General features: G+C 34.7%; 1 protein-coding gene across 4 annotated transcripts in view; it reads left to right on the top strand.

The window, feature by feature from the left end:
• LMBRD2 (LMBR1 domain containing 2) overlaps nucleotides 1-21,239 on the top strand; it is a 45,563-nt gene that overhangs the window by 1,710 nt on the left and 22,614 nt on the right. For all 4 annotated transcript variants that reach the window (XM_036847574.1, XM_036847575.1, XM_036847576.1 and 1 more), the window contains exons 3-8: nucleotides 7,880-8,116; nucleotides 8,374-8,471; nucleotides 9,754-9,849; nucleotides 12,744-12,911; nucleotides 13,835-14,045; nucleotides 20,182-20,256. In XM_036847574.1, the coding sequence (XP_036703469.1) occupies nucleotides 7,943-8,116; nucleotides 8,374-8,471; nucleotides 9,754-9,849; nucleotides 12,744-12,911; nucleotides 13,835-14,045; nucleotides 20,182-20,256 (822 nt within the window). In that variant the 5' untranslated portion in view covers nucleotides 7,880-7,942. The remainder of the gene's footprint in view (nucleotides 1-7,879; nucleotides 8,117-8,373; nucleotides 8,472-9,753; nucleotides 9,850-12,743; nucleotides 12,912-13,834; nucleotides 14,046-20,181; nucleotides 20,257-21,239) is intronic.

The raw sequence follows: 21,239 nt of genomic DNA, 5'->3' as shown, positions 1-21,239 counted from the left end.
AGGATTTAGCCTGAGAGCTAGGGAACATTTCTAGTTTTCAGAATACTTGAAATATCTGAATTAGTGGGCACAAGGTCCTTTATAGGACTTCAGAGAGAGCCTGTCAACTTGGAAAATCAAAGTCTTCAAATTGTAGAATAGATATTTCACTAACAGTTTGCTCTGGCAGCAGAAATATTTTAGCTTACTAAAATGGGAATAATTTTTTTCTGCATTCCTTCTAATAATGGCTGTTCTCTTAATATAGTAAGTAGAAGTTTAACTTGGTAAATTGGTACTTTAATGTAAGGAATTGTGTCCATTGAAGACTTGAGATTACCGGCTACAGAGAGGTTGCTGTTTGGCCTTTTCAAGAACTGCATTATGATTGCTACTGATGTGGATTATTTTGTTTTCCTGATTAATTTTATTCTTTTAACCTACTCAGCACACCCCATGTCCCATTTTAGTGAGAGAGGTATACCATATTTCTAGAAGTAGAATTACTAGATCAGTATCTAGGACAAATCAATTACATTTTTTTTTATGTCTGCAAATGACATTAGAGTGAGTAATTTCTAGTACTCTTTAGAAGTTTCAGATAGAGTACAAAGTGACTTTGTAAATTAGGAAAATGTTTTTCATACAAGAGGCAAGAGCATAGTTAGTTACAAGATATTCAATATTAGGGCATAGGACAGGCCAAAAAGGACTAGAAATTACATTCAGCTATAAGCTATGTATATAGCTTATATGTATATATATATTCAGTAGTATATTATTGTTCTTTTTGAAAATCAAATGTGACAAAAGAGGTTCTATTTAAATAGAAGTGTGATGTGCTTTTTCCTTAGTTCCATCATAGCATGAAGTAAATCTTAAGATTCGTTAGTGTTTTTTTATGTTATTTAGCTTAGGTGAACAAAAGACTAAGAACAGTTACATAGCAAGAAGTTTCTATCTGCTAATCAAATTTCAAAAGATTCCTTTTCCCTCAATTAATTTTATTTTTATTTATTTATTTTTAATTTATTATTTATTTTATTTAGTTATTTTTGGCTGCATTGGGTCTTTGTTGCTGCACGCAGGCTTTCTCTAGTTGCGGCGAGCGGGGGCTACTCTTCGTTGCAGTGCACGGGCTTCTCCTTGCGGTGGCTTCTCTTGTTGCGGAGCACAAGCTCTAGGTGCACAGGCTTCAGTAGTTGTGACGCGTGGGCTCAGTAGTTGTGGCACACGGGCTTAGTTGCTCCGCGGCATGTGGGATCTTCCCGGACCAGGGATCGAACCCACGTCCCCTGCATTGGCAGGCAGATTCTCAACCACTGCGCCACCGGGGAAGTCCCTCAGTTAATTTTAAAGTAGATCTAAAAGATCTACTTTTTAAAGTAGTTCTCTGCAGTTTAATACTCTCTATAATGGGCAGATTGGGGCAAGAACAGAAGGGCTCTTTCCCAATTCTGATATGCTCTGTTTTCTTTTTTACTTTCCCCATGTAGATTAGAGTCATATATTATCCTTAAGTTATGGCAACCTTAAACCTGCAAAGTTAAAAAGGCTTAGTTAAATTCTATATTAAACATGACTTTATTAGCACTCTATCTTTATATATATAAAGAAATAATAGGAGAACGTTTCTACTTTGTTCATTGAAATGAAATGAGCAAATGAAAACTGAGCAAAAGAAATGATTTAAACAGCCTAAATTGCATTGAGAAAGTATGTCTGGACTGGAGCAGAGACTCTGGTATCCTAATTGTGAGCCTGGCTCTGTAGTCAGGATGCCTCTGAATCCCAGTTCTTACCCTCTCTGTGCCATTTTCTCCTCTACTAAACAAGGATATTAACCTTTCTTACTGGGCTGTGAAGTCTAATTCAATACAGCATGTTAAGCGCTAGCACAGTGCTTGGAATCTAGTAAACTCACACAAAATATTAACTACTTGCTTTTTTAAAAAATTATTTTGTTACTAGGAAGGATTCTAAAGATTATTTTCTAATTACCAAAGTAAGTCTTATAATCTCTTTACCTAAAATCTTTAAGGATCCGTTACAATTCCAGTTGTTTTCTTCTTGCCTACTTATTGGTTGCTACCTCTCTCATGCCTTGCCAAATGTGGAACAGTTTGTATATGTCCATCTTTCTTCAAAAGGGCTGTTGCTCTTTGGAATTCACTTCACCTGGTTGGTTTGCCAACTCAGCTCATTTTTTAAGATGGCTTCAAAAGATATTATGCCTTTTTTGCATTTTTAGAGTGGGAGTTACATTCTTTTGTGGTATTCTATCTGTATCCTAAGCTGAATTCTCCCTATATCTGAAATCGTTAAACATGGGATTAATGATTATCTTTGGAAGGTTTAAATTTTGATTGGTGGTAAAGAATTGTTGACTTTCATTATTTACATCTAGTTCTGATTCTTTTGATTTTTCATTATTTGGATCTCGAGTTGTCTCCTAGTTTTTATTCACATGTCTGAGTAAAGATACATATTTAAGTTAACACAGTCTGTCTGATGAATCATTAGGTTCTAGATGGAAATTTTTAATTCAGTTCAGAATCTTAGGTTTTGACAAAATTTTTGTCCTGTTCTCTTGTTCAATTGATACCAATCTTTCCTTCCTGTCTTTTTCTTTTCTCCCCCCCCCCCCTTTTTTTTTTTGAAAATATTTGGGATGTTTCAGATTCCAAAATGATCTTAACCTCTAAATTTTCTACTTAAAGTGTGTTTAGCCTGAAAAACTATTATCAACCATAAAATACTCAGGAAATAGTACTCCAAGTCAGTAACATTAGCAAACTAATTATGAAACGCATTTGAAGGTAGTACTGTATAATATCTTGATGATTGGTAAAAGACTGAATTGGATTTTAAATGTTTAAAACTTTCAGAACTGATATTTTGAAAGGTAGACTGTGCCTGCATATTAGGTACTAAAATATGAGTGAATGAATTGGCATTTTGATTTTAAGTAAAATCTACTTTTGCTGCTGTGGTGTTAATGCCCACCTATGATAGCTTTATGCCTCTTTTTCATTTCTAATCACATGCAACTAAATTTGAATTTGCCTCCAAATTTTAGCATTTTCTTGTTTTATTTTTGCCTTTTAGCCTAAACACATTATTTTGATAAAGAATATCATTAGAAGGACCATTGTTGTGGTCAAAGGAATATTTGCCCTTTTGCCCCCAAGTATATTTTTGCATAGCTGCACATCGTTACAGTTCAGCAAATGATCCATTTTGATTCACCTCCATTTTGATCATTTGCCTAGAAGAATGGCATTGTCTTTCTATATGACATTTGTGTGTCAAGTGTACCTTCTTGACATGGCTTTGAGATGTGTTCTATCTCTTCACAATGGACAGAACCCAAAGGACAGATGAAGGGGTGTTTGGGCTATCTTACAGACCTAGAGAGGTAATCCCACTTTGTCACGTGAGGCAAGGGGAGCAATTTCTGTGAACATGAACATCATTTTTTGTTTTATAGGAATGAGTGTGGGTCCAAGCTGTGCTAACCACAGAGAATGAGAAACAAAAAGCATTTGGTATCCATCCATTCATGGTTTTTTTTGGGGTTCGGGGGGAAGACCATTTAGGGTAAAGCTATTCTTTGAGACCATTGAGGCGACTAGTTATCTTCTGGAAGCACACAGTATGAAGGAGGTGGAGATTAGCAACTAGCATTTATTGAAGACCTACTCTGGAACTCCTGTTGGTTTTTTACTTTTATAACTCACTTGATCTTCATAGCAACCTATGTGAGGTGATCATATATCCTCATTCAACAGCTTAAATTGCATACAATTACACAATTATTAAATAGAGGTGGGATTTGGAACCCAGGTTTACCGTAATATAATAAAACATTTGTGTTTTAAAATAGTTGTAATTCTAGGCACTTGGTAACACTACAGCAAAATTTTTCATTATCTAGTTGCTATGTGTTTTACTTTCATATTACTACACTGATTTTTAAATAGTATTGAAGTGACAAAAAAACCCACTTATCATTTGAAATTAAAAGCACACACATACAAAGAAAGAGCAAGAAAGAAAATAGAAGTCATCTCTTTACTACGTTGTGGCACCACTGTTAGCATTTTGATGTATATTTGTCCATGCATATATGTGTGTTTCTTATGTATACTCCCTAAGATCCCACCCATGCCCCTTTTTACATCTCTAAAGTGTCCCTCTGGATCTCACCTTTCTTCTGGGCTGGAGGAATCTGGTGGGCCCCTTTAATCATTGTCTGTAATGGAGTCTTTCTGTTAGGTGGTCCTTGACTCAGACACAGATCCCTGCTCCCATAGGTCATGGCCAGGTTAGCAGGATTAGTGATTTATGAAACCCTTGGCTGCTTTTGTCAAAAAGGTAATGGACAACAATGAGACTGGTGGACATTTTTAAGACTTGCTGAACTATTTAGTACAAACATTTAAGTTGTTTCTATGTTTTTATGTTTAAATAATGCTGCTGTGAAAAATAATATTGTAGATAAATCTTTGTTCCCATTTTGGTTTTTCTCTAAGTTATTTGAAGAAGTGTTGCTAGGGCCACAAGGATATATACCTTTTTTAAGTTCTTTGATACATAGTGCCAAATTGCTGTCCACCCTGGCAATGAGGGTTTTTTTTAATACACCAAACTTGAGTTGTCCAATCTTTATTTTTATTAGATTTTAATTGATAATTATTTTATGAATTTAATATACAAATAACTAAATCAGATGGAGAATACAGCACCCCTAGCTTTGAACAGAAAATTATTCAGCTGAAACAACTAAAACAGGCTATAGGAATTCGTAAAGAACCTTGGAAACTACTATCATTCTGGACCGTAAAAAAAAATTCCTTATTTGAAATTAGGTACAAGGTCAAAGATATGTACTTTAAAACGATTATTTTCTCATCTCAGGTTAGGGAAATCCCAACTTTCATTTCTAGTTTCATGGGACCCCCCCTAGGCATAACCTTGTGTCATAACAAGGCAACAAGTGTTCAGTTTGAACAGAAATAAATGGTGTGATGAACAGAATAATAGACCCCCAAGGATATCTATGCTTTAACCCCTGTGGAACCAGTAAATATGACTAGATTATCCAGGTGGCCCCAATAAGATCAGATGAACCCTTAAAAGCAGAGCTCTCTTCAAGCAAAGGGCAGAAGAGAAAGTTAGCAATTTCAAGCATGCGGAGGATTTGACAAGCCATTACTGGCTCTGAGGTATATAGGGCTGCATGCAAAGACTAGAAAGAAGCCTCTAGAACTAAGGGCAAATGCTAGCTGACAGCCAGCAAGGAAATGAGGATCTCAGTCCTATAACCATAACAAACTGAATTTTACCAACAGCCTGAAGGAACTTAGAAATGGATTCTTCCCCAGAGTCTCCAGAAAGGGGCCCCTGCTGACACCTTGATTTCAATATTGAGAACTCAGTTGAGCCACACTGTGCCTAGACATCTGACCCACAGAAACTATGAAATATCTAACCTTCAGAAACTATGACACGTGGGTGTTGTTTTAAGCCACTAAGTTTACAGTAATTCTTTACAACAGCAATAGGAGACGAATACACTGAGTATGGGAAGAGATGTAACCAAATCATTTCTTTATACTAGAATAAAGGGTCCATAATTCTGTTTATTCACTATAACATTTAAAAGTACTGACTATGAATCAGACTGAAAAACTGACAGCTGTTGTAAAAAAATTAGTAACTAGCAGCAAGTTTATAACTGATTGTGTTGTTTGCTTATACCCATAATCTTATTACGTAACTATTATCGATGTTTCCACATATTTCATTGTTGTTCATTCATTCTTATTTTTATGCATGTTATGTAAAAATCTGTGAATCTAGTTTTTCAGTTAATGTTATGATAGTTTTCTAATGTTATTGAATAATCTTAACAAATATCATTTCATATACTTCAATAATAGTCCATCAATGGTTCTGCCATGCCTTAGCATTTCCTTGCTAATCTCTGATATTCATTCTTTTTTCTATGGTTGTCATATTCCTTGCACTGGACAATTTCAGGCAAAATAAATATCTAGGTCCAACCATAAAGGGATTTTCATATGATAATTATATTAAATTCACATTGAGTGATTTTTTCTTTAAAAAGCTGTATCTTAAAGATGGTAACAGTTTTCATCAGCACATTCTACATCGAGCTGTCACCTAACCACTTAATCTATTCTTGACTTAAAAATAAGATTTGACTTAATGTTATTGTAATGGTACAAGTTGTTTCTTTGAAAATGAAATTTGAAATTTTGAGTAGTAGTAATGAGCAGAGTTATAAGCCTTTTGACTTGTAATAAGTATTTGTAAAATCAGTTTTGGGGACAATAACAAGAGTTTTACATTGCCTTTGAAGTCAGCAGTAATAAAAAAATAGTGTATATACTAAAGCATACAGTAATGTTTTTTATTCATTGGCCTATTCATTCAAGAGATATTTTTTGAATAGGGACTGTATGCCAGACACTGTATTAGAGACATGGGGTACAGTACTGAATAAAATAGTCAAGTCTCTGCTCTCATGGAGTCTGTGTGTGTGTGTGTGTGTGTTAGGGGGTGTTTTCAGGGAGACAGTAAAGAATATACATTATATCAGGTGGATAAGTGCTTTGAAGAAAAATATAGCAGGATATGGTGATGGAGAGTGACAAATGGGGTTCAATTTTAGATATTTAAGAATGAAAATATTGGTTGAAATCCACAGAGGAATGGAAAGAAACTACTTCAATAATATAAAGGAATAATGAAGTAAATAGTTTATTAAATGTGATTTGTATTTGTGTTATTCCATATAGAAGTATTTCTTATGTAAATTTAAATTTAGCCTATTAAAGTACCCAAATTTCTTTATTCTTTTAATAACTAGTTTTGGTTGGAGATGTTTGTTAATTTGACATATTTTATTGATTCTACCTTATTTTATTTTGGTGGGTTGCATCATAATCTTGATTCTCTATGTTAAGATGTTGGTTCATTCCTTGGGATATTGTAGTTAATCCATAGACAAAGAAAAATGCCTGACATTGATTTTATAGAGGTGGAAAGCACATATATTTTCTTCAGTTAGTGAAGGTAAATTATTTTATAAGAGTAGAGAGACATCAAATAAACCATTTTCTGCTATCTGTATCATCAACATTTATAATTAAAAATATTTTTGAATGTATGACTTTATTCAGTAATCATTGATAAATCTTTCTGCCTATAAAATAGGTGAAGTAACTTTAAAGAAAATAAGATTTGTATAGATAGATGGAAAGTGATGAGTCTATTGAGTATATTTTGTGGAGCAGTAAATGAATAAGAATTTCAGGTCCCAAAAGTTAGACAAGATTAGGACGAAAGAAAGAAAAATACTATTTCAAACAAAGGAAACTTTACTTTCAGATGGTCTGTCTCTTTCTGGCTCTCCCTCCCTCTCTTTTAGAAAATCTTAAGTAATGACTATGGATACTTAGAAAACTTTATTTTACAAAATATCTAATTTCCTAGAATCCAGTCACTAGTGTATTTAATAGAAAATATTCTGTTAGGACTTATAATATTAAGGAACAAACTTCAAGTGATGCTGTATTGAAACTGTTCATATCTAGTATTCTTACTTTGTAATATTTTTGGAACTAGTGTGGTTTTTGCTAAAATAGTTTTTTTTTCCTGAAGATGCAATTTATGTGAAATTTTCAACATATGATTTAAAAAATAAGACATAAGTACTTGAGGGTAGGAATTATCCTTTTCATCTTACTCATGGTCCAATGTAAAGCCTGACAGTTTTCTAAAGACTCTATTAGTACATTAATAAAAAAATAATTAGGAGATTTCCAAGTGGTCATTTCCTATGTTAACACTTTTTTTTTTTTTCCCCCAGTTTACAGATATGATCCAGGCCTGTATGTGAATTACTTTGGTTAATCAGAGCAAACATTGAATAATGAGTGGTGCAGCTTTGGGACTCGAGATTGTTTTTGTCTTTTTTCTGGCATTATTCCTACTTCATCGATATGGAGACTTTAAGAAACAACATAGACTTGTAATTGTTGGAACACTGCTAGCTTGGTATCTCTGCTTTCTAATTGTCTTCATACTGCCTCTGGATGTTAGTACGGTAAGAGGTGAAACTGATTTTCACAATTTAAAAGGCAGTTGTAGTCATAAAGCATGTTTGAGATATGTTTTTAAGACAACCAAGTCATGTAAAAGTTAACTTATATTTTAAACTTAAGTGTTACTCTATGAATTTGATCACTAAAAAGCATAGCCAGGAAGGTACTTTTGGGTAGATAGGTTGATACACTTCAATATCCCTTAAGTACTTGGTAACTTTTTGGTTTTCATTTTTAAACCATACCTTCATTGCTTTAGACAATATACAACCGGTGCAAACATGCTGCTGCAAACTCGAGCCCTACTGAGAGTAGCAACATTACAGGATTGTATGCAGCTGCTACCCCGGTTCCAAGGTACTTTCTTCTTCTTTTTTTTTTTTTTTAATATTGTAGGGGGCAATTTGTTTAAAAATTGTCAGTTTTTACCATCTGGATTTTATATTTATAAAAGTTTATCCTCATTCTCTATTCACCTCCCTTCTTCATCCTTTGCTAATAGACTTTTAATTACCTTGTATCTTATTTAAGTTTAAATCTTAAATAAATTTTAGATATTTATTGGTAAACAAGGCCTTTCAGTAGATGCTAATGAGAAGCTTGGAGAAGACCTGATTTTTTTTAGTCCCTTACTAAGAAAGTGACTTCCAAAAGCTATTTTTCCTCTCAGCCTCTCCCCTATCAAAAAAAATGGGGCATGCATTTTCTCATTTGCCTTAATTTACAAGGTTGTAATAAAGGACGAGGAGGTTATTCTGTATGTAGGATATTCCTTTCATATTGCACATCCTTTGATATCATTATAGTTTTAGACTGAGAATAAAGTTCAAATTATCAAAAGGTTATATTGAATTCATATCAAACTTCCAAGTAAAAAACCAATAAATATTGGTTATAGCTTTTACCAATGCTTCAAGTAGTATTCACATGCTTCTTTATGCAGCTTTTATTTTTTTTTAATCAAAGCTGGATAAGGGTAAATTTTAAATGTAGTTGTTATTCCCTTTTGAAGAACCATTGTGGATTGTTGGAAGCCCTTGGGCTAAAGGATAACCTTACAGTCTAGGCAGGCTGACTGTTACTGGAAGAATCTATGGGCAGATACACATATATTCAGAAACTTCAAACAGAATTATGTATAGATGCTGGCATCTATCTCCATAAGAGATATGCTATATGACTGATGAGTTAGGGTTCCAGTTTCTAGGAATTAATCACCTAACGTCTTTCTCTCCTTCCTGCCATAACCAGCCCCACAAATGGGGTGAGTGTGTATTTTAAAGGTAATCATCAACCCTAAAGTTAACTAAATCAGAGATTTGATTTCATGATGCATTTGCTTTTAAAGACTGTCACTTTATTAGTCTATTAGAACATTCTATCCTCTTTTTACTCTATGACTAAAAAAAACACTGAAAGTTGAAAATTTAAACGCATTCCTCTTTAAAACAGTTTTATTCCCTTTTTGTATGTTTTTCCGACAGTGAGCTTTGAATTTTAAGTTTCCTATGAAATTTTACAAATTAGAATCAATAATTTAAAATCTGAATGTAAGTGAACTTTGCCACGTACAAATTAATTGTGCAATTCATGTAAGTAATCATTTATGATTAATTGGCTTTAAATTGTTATTGAATAGCCCACATCCGTGTTTCAAGCCATGGAGTTATATTCCTGATGGAATCATGCCAATTTTCTGGAGGGTAGTATATTGGACATCACAATTTTTAACATGGTAAGTGGTAGTGAAGGATAAAATTTTTGATATTTTGGCTAAATTTTTAGAAGTGATTATTTTTCCAGTGAACTTTCATATTTTAGAATTTATTCAAGTGTCATTATTTTTTCCCTTAAATCTGTAACCTGTCTCTTTCTGCTCATTCGGGTCTCTCACATCTTAAAAGGAATGAAAAGAAAAAAACAAACAAGAAATAGAGAACAGAAACAAAAAATTCTCCACGTCACCATTCCCTTTAAGTTATTGCCTTCTCTCTGGACGTTCTTCAATTCAGTTTTCTTCAAGTCCCATTGTTATATGAAACTGGTCTCTTGCTAAGGTCATCATTATCCCCTGGTTTTCTTTCTATGTGCTTCTCCCAACCTTCTGAATTTCCTTTATGGGCTCCATTTCTGTGGCGCATTTCCTAAATGTTGGTGTTCCCTAGGGTCCCATCTTTGGTCACCTTGTTATCTGACTCTCCCTGAATAACTTTAATTATAGCCATGGTTTCATTAACCTGTGATGCATTCCAAATCCTTCTTTCTACCTGATATAGCTTTGTCTTTCTGCTGTGCTCCAGACTCATACTTTTTCCACTGCCTACTGAGCATTTTAGATATTATGCGGGTAACTAAGCTCTAAAACTGGAGGTGGTGAACATTGCAAGAGAAAAATCACATAGCAGAGTATAGTGCCCCTGTAGCATGTTCACTGAACTTGACTAGGCCCTCAACACTGCCAGACTTTTCATCTTTTGTTTCTCTTGTCTGCTTGCTCTTCATTCTCCACAACAAATCTTTCCAATCACTGCAAACCTCAGCTCTTCCCTTTGTGACTCTCTCTCTCTTACATCCTAGAAACAATCGCCTTCTCTCCTTGCAGATGACTTGACTTCCTGCCTCCCAGTGAAAAAAGAAGTCATCAGATGGCAGCTCTTTTCAGCTTCTCACCAACAAACCTACCTACCTACCCATCCTTTCTTTCCTTCCCTCCAAGAATGGAAGAGTCCCTCCTCCTGAAATATGGACCCATCCCTTTCAGCTCTCGTTACTTATACTTCTAGCTTCCAATTTCAACCAAGCATGTACAATTCTCTCATCCTTAAAAACAAAACAAAACTGTTTCAAATCAGAACCCTTTCCAGCTTTCTATCTTCCCCCTCAATGATCTACTCATCACAGCTGAATTTTTTAAGAGACACTTTTTTGGGTATGAATTAGTACAGTAAATTGCACAGATTTTGTTTAGTTTGACTTTTTTCAAAGTGAATACACCCATGTAATCAGCACTCAGATCATGATATAGAACATGAACAATATCCCCAGAAGCTTCCCTCATTCTTCTCTCCCAGTCATTATGCTCCCCAAAGGTAACCATCATTCTGACTTTGATCACCATAGATTAGTTTTGCCTGCTTTTCAACTTTATAAATATGGAGTTATACAGTATGTACTTTTTTGCCTCTCTCTTTTTGCTCACATATTTGGAAGATTCTTCTATGTTGTATGTTTCAGTATTCTTTTCTTTTTCATTTCTGTAAAAGATTCCATTTTGTGAATATACCATAGTTTATCCTACCCAGCCAAACTTCTTGAATTGTCTGCCTCAGTGTCTCCATTTGCTCCCTGCTTACCCTTTCCTCAACCCATTGAGCCGTATTTTCTACCCTCCCTTCTCCACTCACACATACAGGCTCTTAATTTACTTGACCTCTTGGCAGCATTTGATTCTATTGTTTTCTCTCTCCACTTTCAACTACTTTCTTCTCCTGGTTTCTGCTCCATATACTCCTTAGTTTTCTTCTGTAACTCTCGACTGCTCTCTCAGTTTCCTTTGCTAGCCTCTCCTTCTGTTTGTCGGCCTTTCCTTTAAAAGTTGATATTTCTCAAGGTTCCGTCTCAGATCTTTCCTTCTCATTCATTCTAAATCAGTTTTTGTTTTTTTTAATTTGTTTATTTTTAATTTATTTTATTTTTGGCTGCGTTGGGTCTTCATTGCTGCATGCGGGCTTTCTCTAGTTGCAGCGAGTGGGGGCTACTCTTCATTGCAGTGCGCAGGCTTCTCATTGTGGTGGCTTCTCGTTGCGGAGCACAGGCTCTAGGCGCGAGGGCTTCAGTAGTTGTGGCTCGTGGGCTCTAGAGTGCAGGCTCAGTAGTTTTGGCGCATGGGCTTAGTTGCTCCGTGCATGTGGGATCTTTCCAGACCAGGGCTTGAACCTGTGTCCCCTGCATTGGCAGGCAGATTCTTAACCACTGCACCACCAGGGAAGCCCCTCATTCATTCTATATACTCACCCTTCCAGATCTCATCTACTGATGTTGTTTCAGTACCATAGATATGGTGATGACTCTAAAAGCTACTTCCTGTGCATCTTCTTTGGGATGTGTCCTAGCTACTTCAACATCAGTGTACTGACAGCCACCCTTCTCTCCTGCTTCTTACCACAGCACCACCCCTTACCCTCTCTAAATAGTTCCAGTTTGGTTCCATTTAAGTACATTCTCCATGTTGAAGCTTTATCAGTGCTTAGAAAACTAAAATTTGATCATGTCTCCTTTCTGTTAAAGAAAATGATTCCTCATTATTCTTTGGATGCAATCTAAATTATTCGTAAAAGCATTAAAGGCCTTTTTTTAGATTCATTGTAAGTCACCCACACTGTTGTACTCTCTGTTGGTCATTGTGGCCTCCTTTTGCTCCCAGGAATGTGCTTTGCTCTCCCCAAAATTTAATATTAGAAAAATATTCAGCTATCTATTATAGTTTGGTTTAGTATTAATTATTACTCAAAATCATATTTATTCATGAAAAGAACCACACATTAAAATTGAGATTCACATATTTTCAGTATTTTGAGATTATACAGACATGTCAAGTGTTTTTTAATCATATTTTTTCTAATCATCCAGGATTCTGTTACCTTTTATGCAGTCATATGCAAGATCGGGAGGGTTTTCTATTACTGGAAAGATCAAAACTGCACTGATTGAGAATGCAATCTATTATGGCACCTACTTGCTGATTTTTGGAGCGTTTTTAATTTATGTAGCTGTAAACCCACACTTGCACTTAGAATGGTAAGAAAAACCATGTTCTTAACATTGTTTCTGTGTACATTTGCATTTTTTTAAATTAATTTTTATCTCATATGCAGGTAAACAAACACTTCCTTGAGAAACCTACCATTATATGTTTTATAGAGTCCCCCAAAAGAATATCATAATAATATATATTACTAAGAAGGAAAATATGGAATAACATCTTTGAATATATATGTTAGACAAGGGACTGATGCTTTGTCTAAGAGCTATATGTTAAAAGTATTAACTCCCATGATTTTTTGATAGACTTTCCAATTTTGTGTATGACTAAATACCTAGATTTCTTTCTCATTGGGACTTGTGAATACTTTTCTTTTGTTCTGACTATAATTTGAGGGCATATTTCTCTTTAACTTTGGATTTATCATTGCAATAAAATTGAAATCTGTATTATACTTGTGGTCTATTATAATATACGTGAAGAGTCAGAGCTGAGAAGTTTAGGAATGGAGTAGCAATGATAATCCTTACTGTTGCATTCTTGAGGTTTGCGTGCATCTGCCTTAAAACAAGTTAAAATTTTTTCAGGCTTAAAATTTTTTTCAAGCTTCTCTTGGTTAATATTAAATATGAAAGCACCTAATGAAAAATATATTTTCTTCAGGATAATTTTTGCCATGGATTTTCCTAGATTCTAATTTTAACTATAATAGAAGCCGTGTTTCCTGTGTTAAAGTCTATTTCTGCAGTCACACTCTAACTTTTCATTAAAACACGTTATCTGCTGTTACTAAAAGAGTAGCTGAGGATTTGAAGGTCGAATTTTTTCATATAAAATTGGAGCCATCTTGTAGGGCAGTTGTTTTCCGAAAAACCATTTAACACTAGTTAGTTCCATTTGACATTTTTGTTGCAAAAATTTACCTGTCACAGCTATCTGCTTATGTTTTCTTCCTTAGGAACCAGCTTCAGACAATTGGGATAGCTGCTGCAAATACATGGGGTCTTTTTCTTCTGGTGTTGTTGTTGGGGTATGGCTTGGTAGAAATCCCTCGGTCATACTGGAATGGAGCAAAAAGAGGTTATCTACTTATGAAAACTTATTTTAAGGCAGCCAAATTGATGACGGAGAAAGCAGATGCGGAAGAGACTTTAGAAGATGTCATGGAGGTAAGCAAGTTTAAACCGTAGAGTCAACAGTCATCAAGTTGTGTGTATCTCCTTTTGGACATACTGTTGGTTTTGTTGTTGTTGTTGGCACACTGATGGGCTTTAAAATAAAAATTTGGTGATGTACAGTTTTTAAGGATGTCTCATCATTCGAATGACTTCTTATTGGCAGTTCAGCTTCATGATATATCATCTCCATCTTCTAACCGAAAAAGATGCAGGGAGAATATATTCAGCAGTGCAGGGTTAATGCTTGTTGTCTTGGGGTAACTTTTATTTTTATTTTATTGTTTTGGCCGCACCAGGTCTTAGTTGCGACACACGGGATCTTCGTTGAGGCATGCAGGATCTTTCGTTGCGCTGCGCGGACTCTTTGTTGTGGTGCACGGGCTTCTCTAGTTGTGACGTGCGGGTTTGCTCTCTCTCGTTGTGGTGTGCAGGCTCCAGGGCGCGTGGGCTCTGTAGTTGTGGCGCGTGGACCCTGTAGTTTGTGGCACAGGGGCTCTAGTTGAGGCACACGAGCTCAGTAGTTGTGGTGCGCGGGCTTAGTTGCCCCGCGGCAGGTGGGATCTTAGTTCCCTGACCAGGGATCAAACCCATGCCCCCTGCATTGCAAGGCGGATTCTTTAGCACTGGACCACCAGGTAAGTCCCCTGGGTTAACTTTTAATAGTTAAAAGTTAAGACTCAAAAGTTTCCCAGATTAGATGGTAAGTTATATGGTTACTGTGACATAGTAGAAGTGAAAATAGAAATTAAAGGATGCATCTTCCTGAAAGTTTGACCCAAAGTAATCCCACCAAGTATGGAAACCTCTTTAGAGACCAATATACATGGGAATTTGTGTCCCTAAGTTTTGTTTCCTGTCTGTATTCTTAATAAGGCACTTCATTTTACTCACTTGTAAAATTCATATGACTTGAACCAACTTCACAAAGTTGTTGAAAGTATAAATTTCAATAATATACACACAAAAAATACAACAAATTATAAAATTTTGCTGTTTAATAATTTCGTTGTTGATTTTAAAAAAGATTGTAGTCACCTCAAATTTTGCTCTTCTGGGCAAATATGCTATTCCAATAATGTTATTCTTCAGCTTAAAACCTTATGTTGAAGGCTTTCGTTCACTTTAGAGTAAACCAAAATGCTGTAATGTGGCCTACCAAAACATGATTTGGCCCACATCTAGCTCTCTCTTATCTCTCTGTCTTCCCCATGCTGGTCAACTTTGGTTCCTCTAACTTAAAAATGGTGATGATAATAGCAAACAAGTATGTAGGCAAACAAGTATATAGAGTCACATATTTGCCTATGACTTTCTAAGCACTTTATATATATTAATACATTTAATTCTCAAAACAACCTTATAAGGGAGATTTTTTTACCCTTGTTTTATAAATGAAAATGAGACACAGAGAGGGTGAGTTTCCCATGTTCACATGGCTACTGAGTGATAGAGCCACTGTGTGACTCTAGTTCATGCTTTAACAGGGATCGGCAAACTTTCTGTAAAGGGCCAGATAGTAAATATTTTGGGCTTTCTGTGCCATATGGTCTCTGTTGCAACTACTCCGTCACTGTAGCATGAAAGCAGCCGTAGACAGTATATCAATGAATGAGCAATGGATGTGTTCAAACAAGAACAGATGTTGGGCCTGATTGGATCTGGTTTGCCGACCCCTGCTCTTAACCGTCACATTCTTTGGCACTCTATTCTGTCTTTGAGTATGCTATTCCCAAACTTTTGGAATGCTCATTTCTCCAGTCTCTTTAGCTAATTCCTACTTCATTTTCAGGGCTCAACTCAAGTGAGAATTCTCCAGCGGAGTCTTCTGTGTTAGTTTCCTGGGGCTGCCATAACAAAGTACCATGAGCTAGGTGGTTTAAACAACAGAAATCTGTTGTTTCAGAGCTCTGGGGGCTGAAAATCCAAGATCGAGGTGTCAGCAGGGTTGGTTCCTTTAGAGGGCTATAGGGAAATTTGTACCATACCTCTCTTCTATCTTCTGGTAGTTAACTGACAGTCTTTGGTGTTCCTTGGCTTGTATTATAGATCTCTGTCTTCATATTTGCATGATATTCTCCCTGTGTGCCTGTGTCCAAATTTCCTCTTTTTATAAGGACACCAGACAGATTATGGGCCCACCCCATTCCAGTATGACCTTATCATAATTTAACCAATTATATCTGCAACAACCCTATTCCCAGATAAGATTACATTCTGAGATACTGGGGCTTGAGACATCAATATATGATTTTTGGGGGAACACAGTTCAACCCGTAACAACTTCTTTGGTCCTCCAGATTCTTAGATACTCAGCAGCCATTTTTAAGTGAATGAATAAATGAACAAAAGAATGAATACTGATTCTTTAATTGTGGTTGAAAATTTTTATGTTGACTTCTCAGCATTTATTTATAAAATGTTAAGAACTGTAGCAGAAGACATTGATTCAAAATATAGGAATAAATCTCCTATAAATAATACTCTATTACATTTCCTTAGGCATGTGATGGATATTATTACATTTTTCAAAAGAAGTTAATTTATATTTGGTATTTTTTATATTTGAAAATTTGAATTTTGAAAAAAATATTTGAAAATTTATATTTGTAATAAAATAATTAAAAGGAGATCATTTAAATTTGATAATGTTCCCCTCAAAAGTTGGTATTAAATTCAGTTGTTTCAGATTTAAGGAATATGGATTTCACCAGTTCATTCAAAATTCCTTGACCAAGTATAAATTAAATGCAGTTTATTATTTTAGATCTGGATTCTGCTAGGAGGAATCTTCAGTGTCTGAATAAAGATAGATTTTGTTGTTGTTGTTGTTAAATAGGAGCCCTCTACTTAGAAATAGGATGTAGAAAATTAAGGATTGGAATTGATACCTTCTTTGCTATTTTAGTGTAGGTTTAAGGTGTGAGGGATTTAAAAAATTTTAGATAAGAGAAATTTTTCCATGTAAATAAGAAACCACTCTTTTTATTGAATATATCTGATGTAAAACATTGTGTAAATTTAAGGTGTACAAAATGTTAATTTGATCCATTTTTATATGGTAAGAAACCACTCTTTTCTTAATGGATCTTTTGAAAATAGCAGCAAGTCCACATACATAGCAAGAGAACTCTCGACCTTTTGTGCCCCCTCAAAAAATGCATGATTTAGCAGGTATGAATTTCTTTGTCCATATGTTTAAAGGGAATTTGGGATCCTTCCTGTTTTTCTGAATGTCTGAAAATTTATAAACTTGTGGAGAAATTTTTTTCATCATTTTTTAAATACCTAGTGTCTTCCTGCCATGTTAAGCACTATGTGGAACTGGCCATTAGGATACTAACTGTCTAGAATAGAAAATTGTACAGTCCCTCACAGCATATGATAAATGCATACATGCTGTAAATGATACATGCTCTAGTGTAGAGAAGTTTCGCTTAGAGGAAGAGGTGAAATGGAGGAAGTGAAATATGACCTGGGCCTTGAAGAATGGGTAGAATTTTCATAGCTGACAGCATTCTGGTCAGGTATCAGGAGGTTTTAAAACCAAATTAATTATGCATAAGTTAAAAGATAAAGTTTATAAGGTTTGAAAGATAGATAGCCAGATAGCAGGGCCTTGAATGTCGGACTCGAAAGTTCAGAGTGTATTTTGAAAGCAGTGAGGAATCATTGACACCTTGCATGCAGGGAAGAGACATAATCCTGTATGTGGTTTAGGATAATCAGTCTGATGGAGGTGGGCAGAATAAAGCATGAACAAGAATACTGATAACTTAGTTTGAGAGAAAACTTTTAAAATACACTGGTTTTGAATACATCTTTTAAGAGATCACAATCACCTTTTTTTTTTTCTGGTAATTACTAATTATATTTTTCATCTATCCATAAAATCTTCCAAATGCAGTTTTATAAAAACCAGTTTAGTGTTTTATGATATGTTTTCTATGGAGTGAATGTATACATCTGTGTGTCTGTTACTTTTCTTTGAAGCATTAATAAAACTTATAAGCCATGTCAAACCATTCAAAAAGAATTTTTGCTAGATGACCAGAGGTCACCTCTACCTGCTGTCATTTTTCGAGGTAGAGGATTTGGAGAGGGACAAATAGCTACTTATTCCACTGAAAATTACCTTTTAGTCTGACTTGATATATTTTGTCTGGTAAAGAATTGATTGGGCACAATAATGACAGAGTTCAAAATTATGTTATTTGATATGAAGAAAATAAGCTATTATTTCAAATACTTTCCACACTTTATAAAAATTATGAACCTTGAAGGAAACTTAAATTTATAAGATATAGCAAATATCAATGTTTCAGTACTTGCTTTTGTTTAATATGCTAAAGAATTTAGAGGAAAAATGTGATTTTCATATATAATATATAATCAGACTGTATAGTTTATATTCAAAGTTATGCTAACTAGTCAACAAAACGTTAAGGTAGCTTAGAAGTGGAAGAGTGTAATGTAGTGATGCTTCAAGCACCTTTTAAAAACCCAAGTCCTTTTATTCCATTTTTAGGCCTTACTCATTGACCTCAAAATGAAATGTTATTAAGGCCTTCTGGAATACTTTGCTCTTACCCTACAGCCTGATCAAGCACAGCGCAGACCCTTGCTCTCCTTTCCCGTTAGTCACTGGAGTTTCTTTTCCTAAAACTCCTTGTTCACTTCTGCTTGGAGGCCTTGGTACATGCTGTCCCTCTGTCTGGAATATTCTTGCTCCTCCCTTTGGTCGGCTGACTCCTATCCTCAGTTTAGCTTTTTATCTCAGTTTAAATAATCAGTTCACACTAGATTATACAGCAGTTTTCACACCATTTCTATTTGAATAATGTCTGTTTTCTTCACTAAACTAAGCTCTTTGACAGGAGCAATGTCTGTTGGTACAGATTATTCATGGGGTCTGCATATTTTAAATTTTGACGGATATTGCTAAATTATCTTCCAAATAGGTTATATCACATTTTACTGTGTATGGGGAAGCCTTTTCTCCCGCAATCTTACCTCATTACATAAGAGCAATTTTTTATAATTTTACAAGAAAACTGTCCTCATTTTTAAAAGTTGTAGTTTTTTTAGTGGGATTGAACATCTTTTCAGATATTTATTGGCCAATTGCATTTCTTCTGTATCTTCCCATTTTTCTTTTGATTTTTAAGAGCTCTCCATATATTAAGGATAGTGATTTTTTTTCCATATGCGTTATATTTTTTCACAACTTTTTCTATATGCCCTATGGTTTCCCTGCCCCCCAGTTTTACATCTCTTAAGGCCATCCTCTACCCTATAATCAGAATGTTATTTTTAATATCCTGGTTGGTTCACTCTTGCCTCCCAGCCTTTGAACATGCTGTTTCTTCTTCCTAGAACAGTGGTTCCAACTTCTCAAAAATTTCATTAATATTATAGAATATTGTGATTCTTTTAGAACTACTGAGTCTAAAGATTCCCTTCTCTAACCCCTTTATTTCTTTCATATGCATTAAATTGTTGATTTAATTATCTCATCACCGCACTGCAATCTTAGTGAAAGACTTATAACACCATGTCTTCCCACTCCACCCTCCAGTATGGATTGTGGTGACCTTACGTCTAGCACAGTGCTGGCACATAGTGAACTCTTAATTTTAAAAATGTGGAATGAATCAGTTGTGACTGCTGTAAAGTACTCGCTCATTGGAAAGGAGCAGGTGCTTTGTGACATTTTTAGCCTGTTCTGCTTCCTCTGGTTTCTCTGCTGTATTTTAGATAATGAGATAATTGAGCTCGAGGAGCAAGATGGAGAAACGTAGTCCTGTTCTTTTAGAATCGCAGTTTGCCTGATCCTTCATGACTTTTTATAATGTTTATTCATCTTTGTGTACCAAGTAAACAAATGGTAAGGCAGTAAATCTAGAAAGTTATAAAAAGTGTGAGGGTATAGGTATAGCTGTTCTATAATTTTGTGTTTTTATTTGTGTTCTTAAGAGTTTTTATTCAGAGAATAGAACTTTATTATATGCTGAGTAATTTGGGTTGGAACTAAAGTTGTGAGAATATATATAGTACCTAGAGCATCCTGATTGGAAACATCTAATCTACAGAAATGGAAATATTTTTATTTCTCTTACTGTTTTCGTAGGAAGTTCGTAAAGTGAATGAGAGCATCAAGTATAACCACCCACTGAGAAAATGTGTTGACACAATACTTAAAAAGGTAATTAAATAATATTCTCATCTATTTTCTTTTGAAATGTAAATTTATATAATAAAATATTATAATAAAGGCATCAGAAAAGTATGCAAACAGCCTATGATTGAAGTCTTCCAACTCCTTTCCATTTTCATGACAATATTAACCATAAACCCCTAGTAATTTGTACATAGAATTTGTTCTTTTGTTACTATAGGTTTAACGTTATTTTTTAGCAGTGTTTTCCATTGAAATGTGGCTATAGAGGTTATGTTAAATAATGTAAAATTATTGCCGTGACACAGTGATGGAGATGGACCTTTATAGGTTGTAAAAGTGTCATTAAATGTGGTCACTAAAACATATTTCCTATAAGAAAATAAATTAGGTCCTCAATAATCACTTTTAATCAGCTTTGTACATGGTATTTTATAATATATTTCATAAAATGAATGACATTATGAGATATTTAATACAGATATTTAATAAGAAACCATACAATTAAGGTTTTGATGCATTAGTATTGAATTAGAGGTATTCATATACTTCCAAAAATGATTATTCCAGAAATGAGTTCCCCAATTGTCTTCTCGGCAACCACAGAGCCAATGAACTATTCCTTTTCTTGTATTTAGTTTACTTTATTTTTAAAGACTTGTATGTAACCCTTTATTTTTTTATTGCGGTAACATTGATTTATAACATTATATGAGTTTTGTGTGTACAACATTATATTTCTACTTCTAGATACCCTATACCATCCTTACCACCAAAAATTTATTTTCCATCAGTCACCATACAGTGGATCCCCTTTACCCATTTCACCCTATCCCCCCACTACTACTCTGTTCTCTGTATCTACATGTTTGTTTTTTATTTGGTTTGGTTTATTCATTTATTTTCTTTCTGTTTGTTTGTTCATCAGCTTTTTATATTCCCCATATGAGTTGAATCATATGGTATTTGTCTTTATCTGACTTATTTCACTTAGCATAATACCCTTAAGG

This window comes from Balaenoptera musculus, chromosome 3 (assembly GCF_009873245.2).
Source record: "Balaenoptera musculus isolate JJ_BM4_2016_0621 chromosome 3, mBalMus1.pri.v3, whole genome shotgun sequence".
Lineage (NCBI taxonomy): Eukaryota > Metazoa > Chordata > Mammalia > Artiodactyla > Balaenopteridae > Balaenoptera > Balaenoptera musculus.
This window is presented reverse-complemented; position numbering and strand designations above follow the sequence as displayed.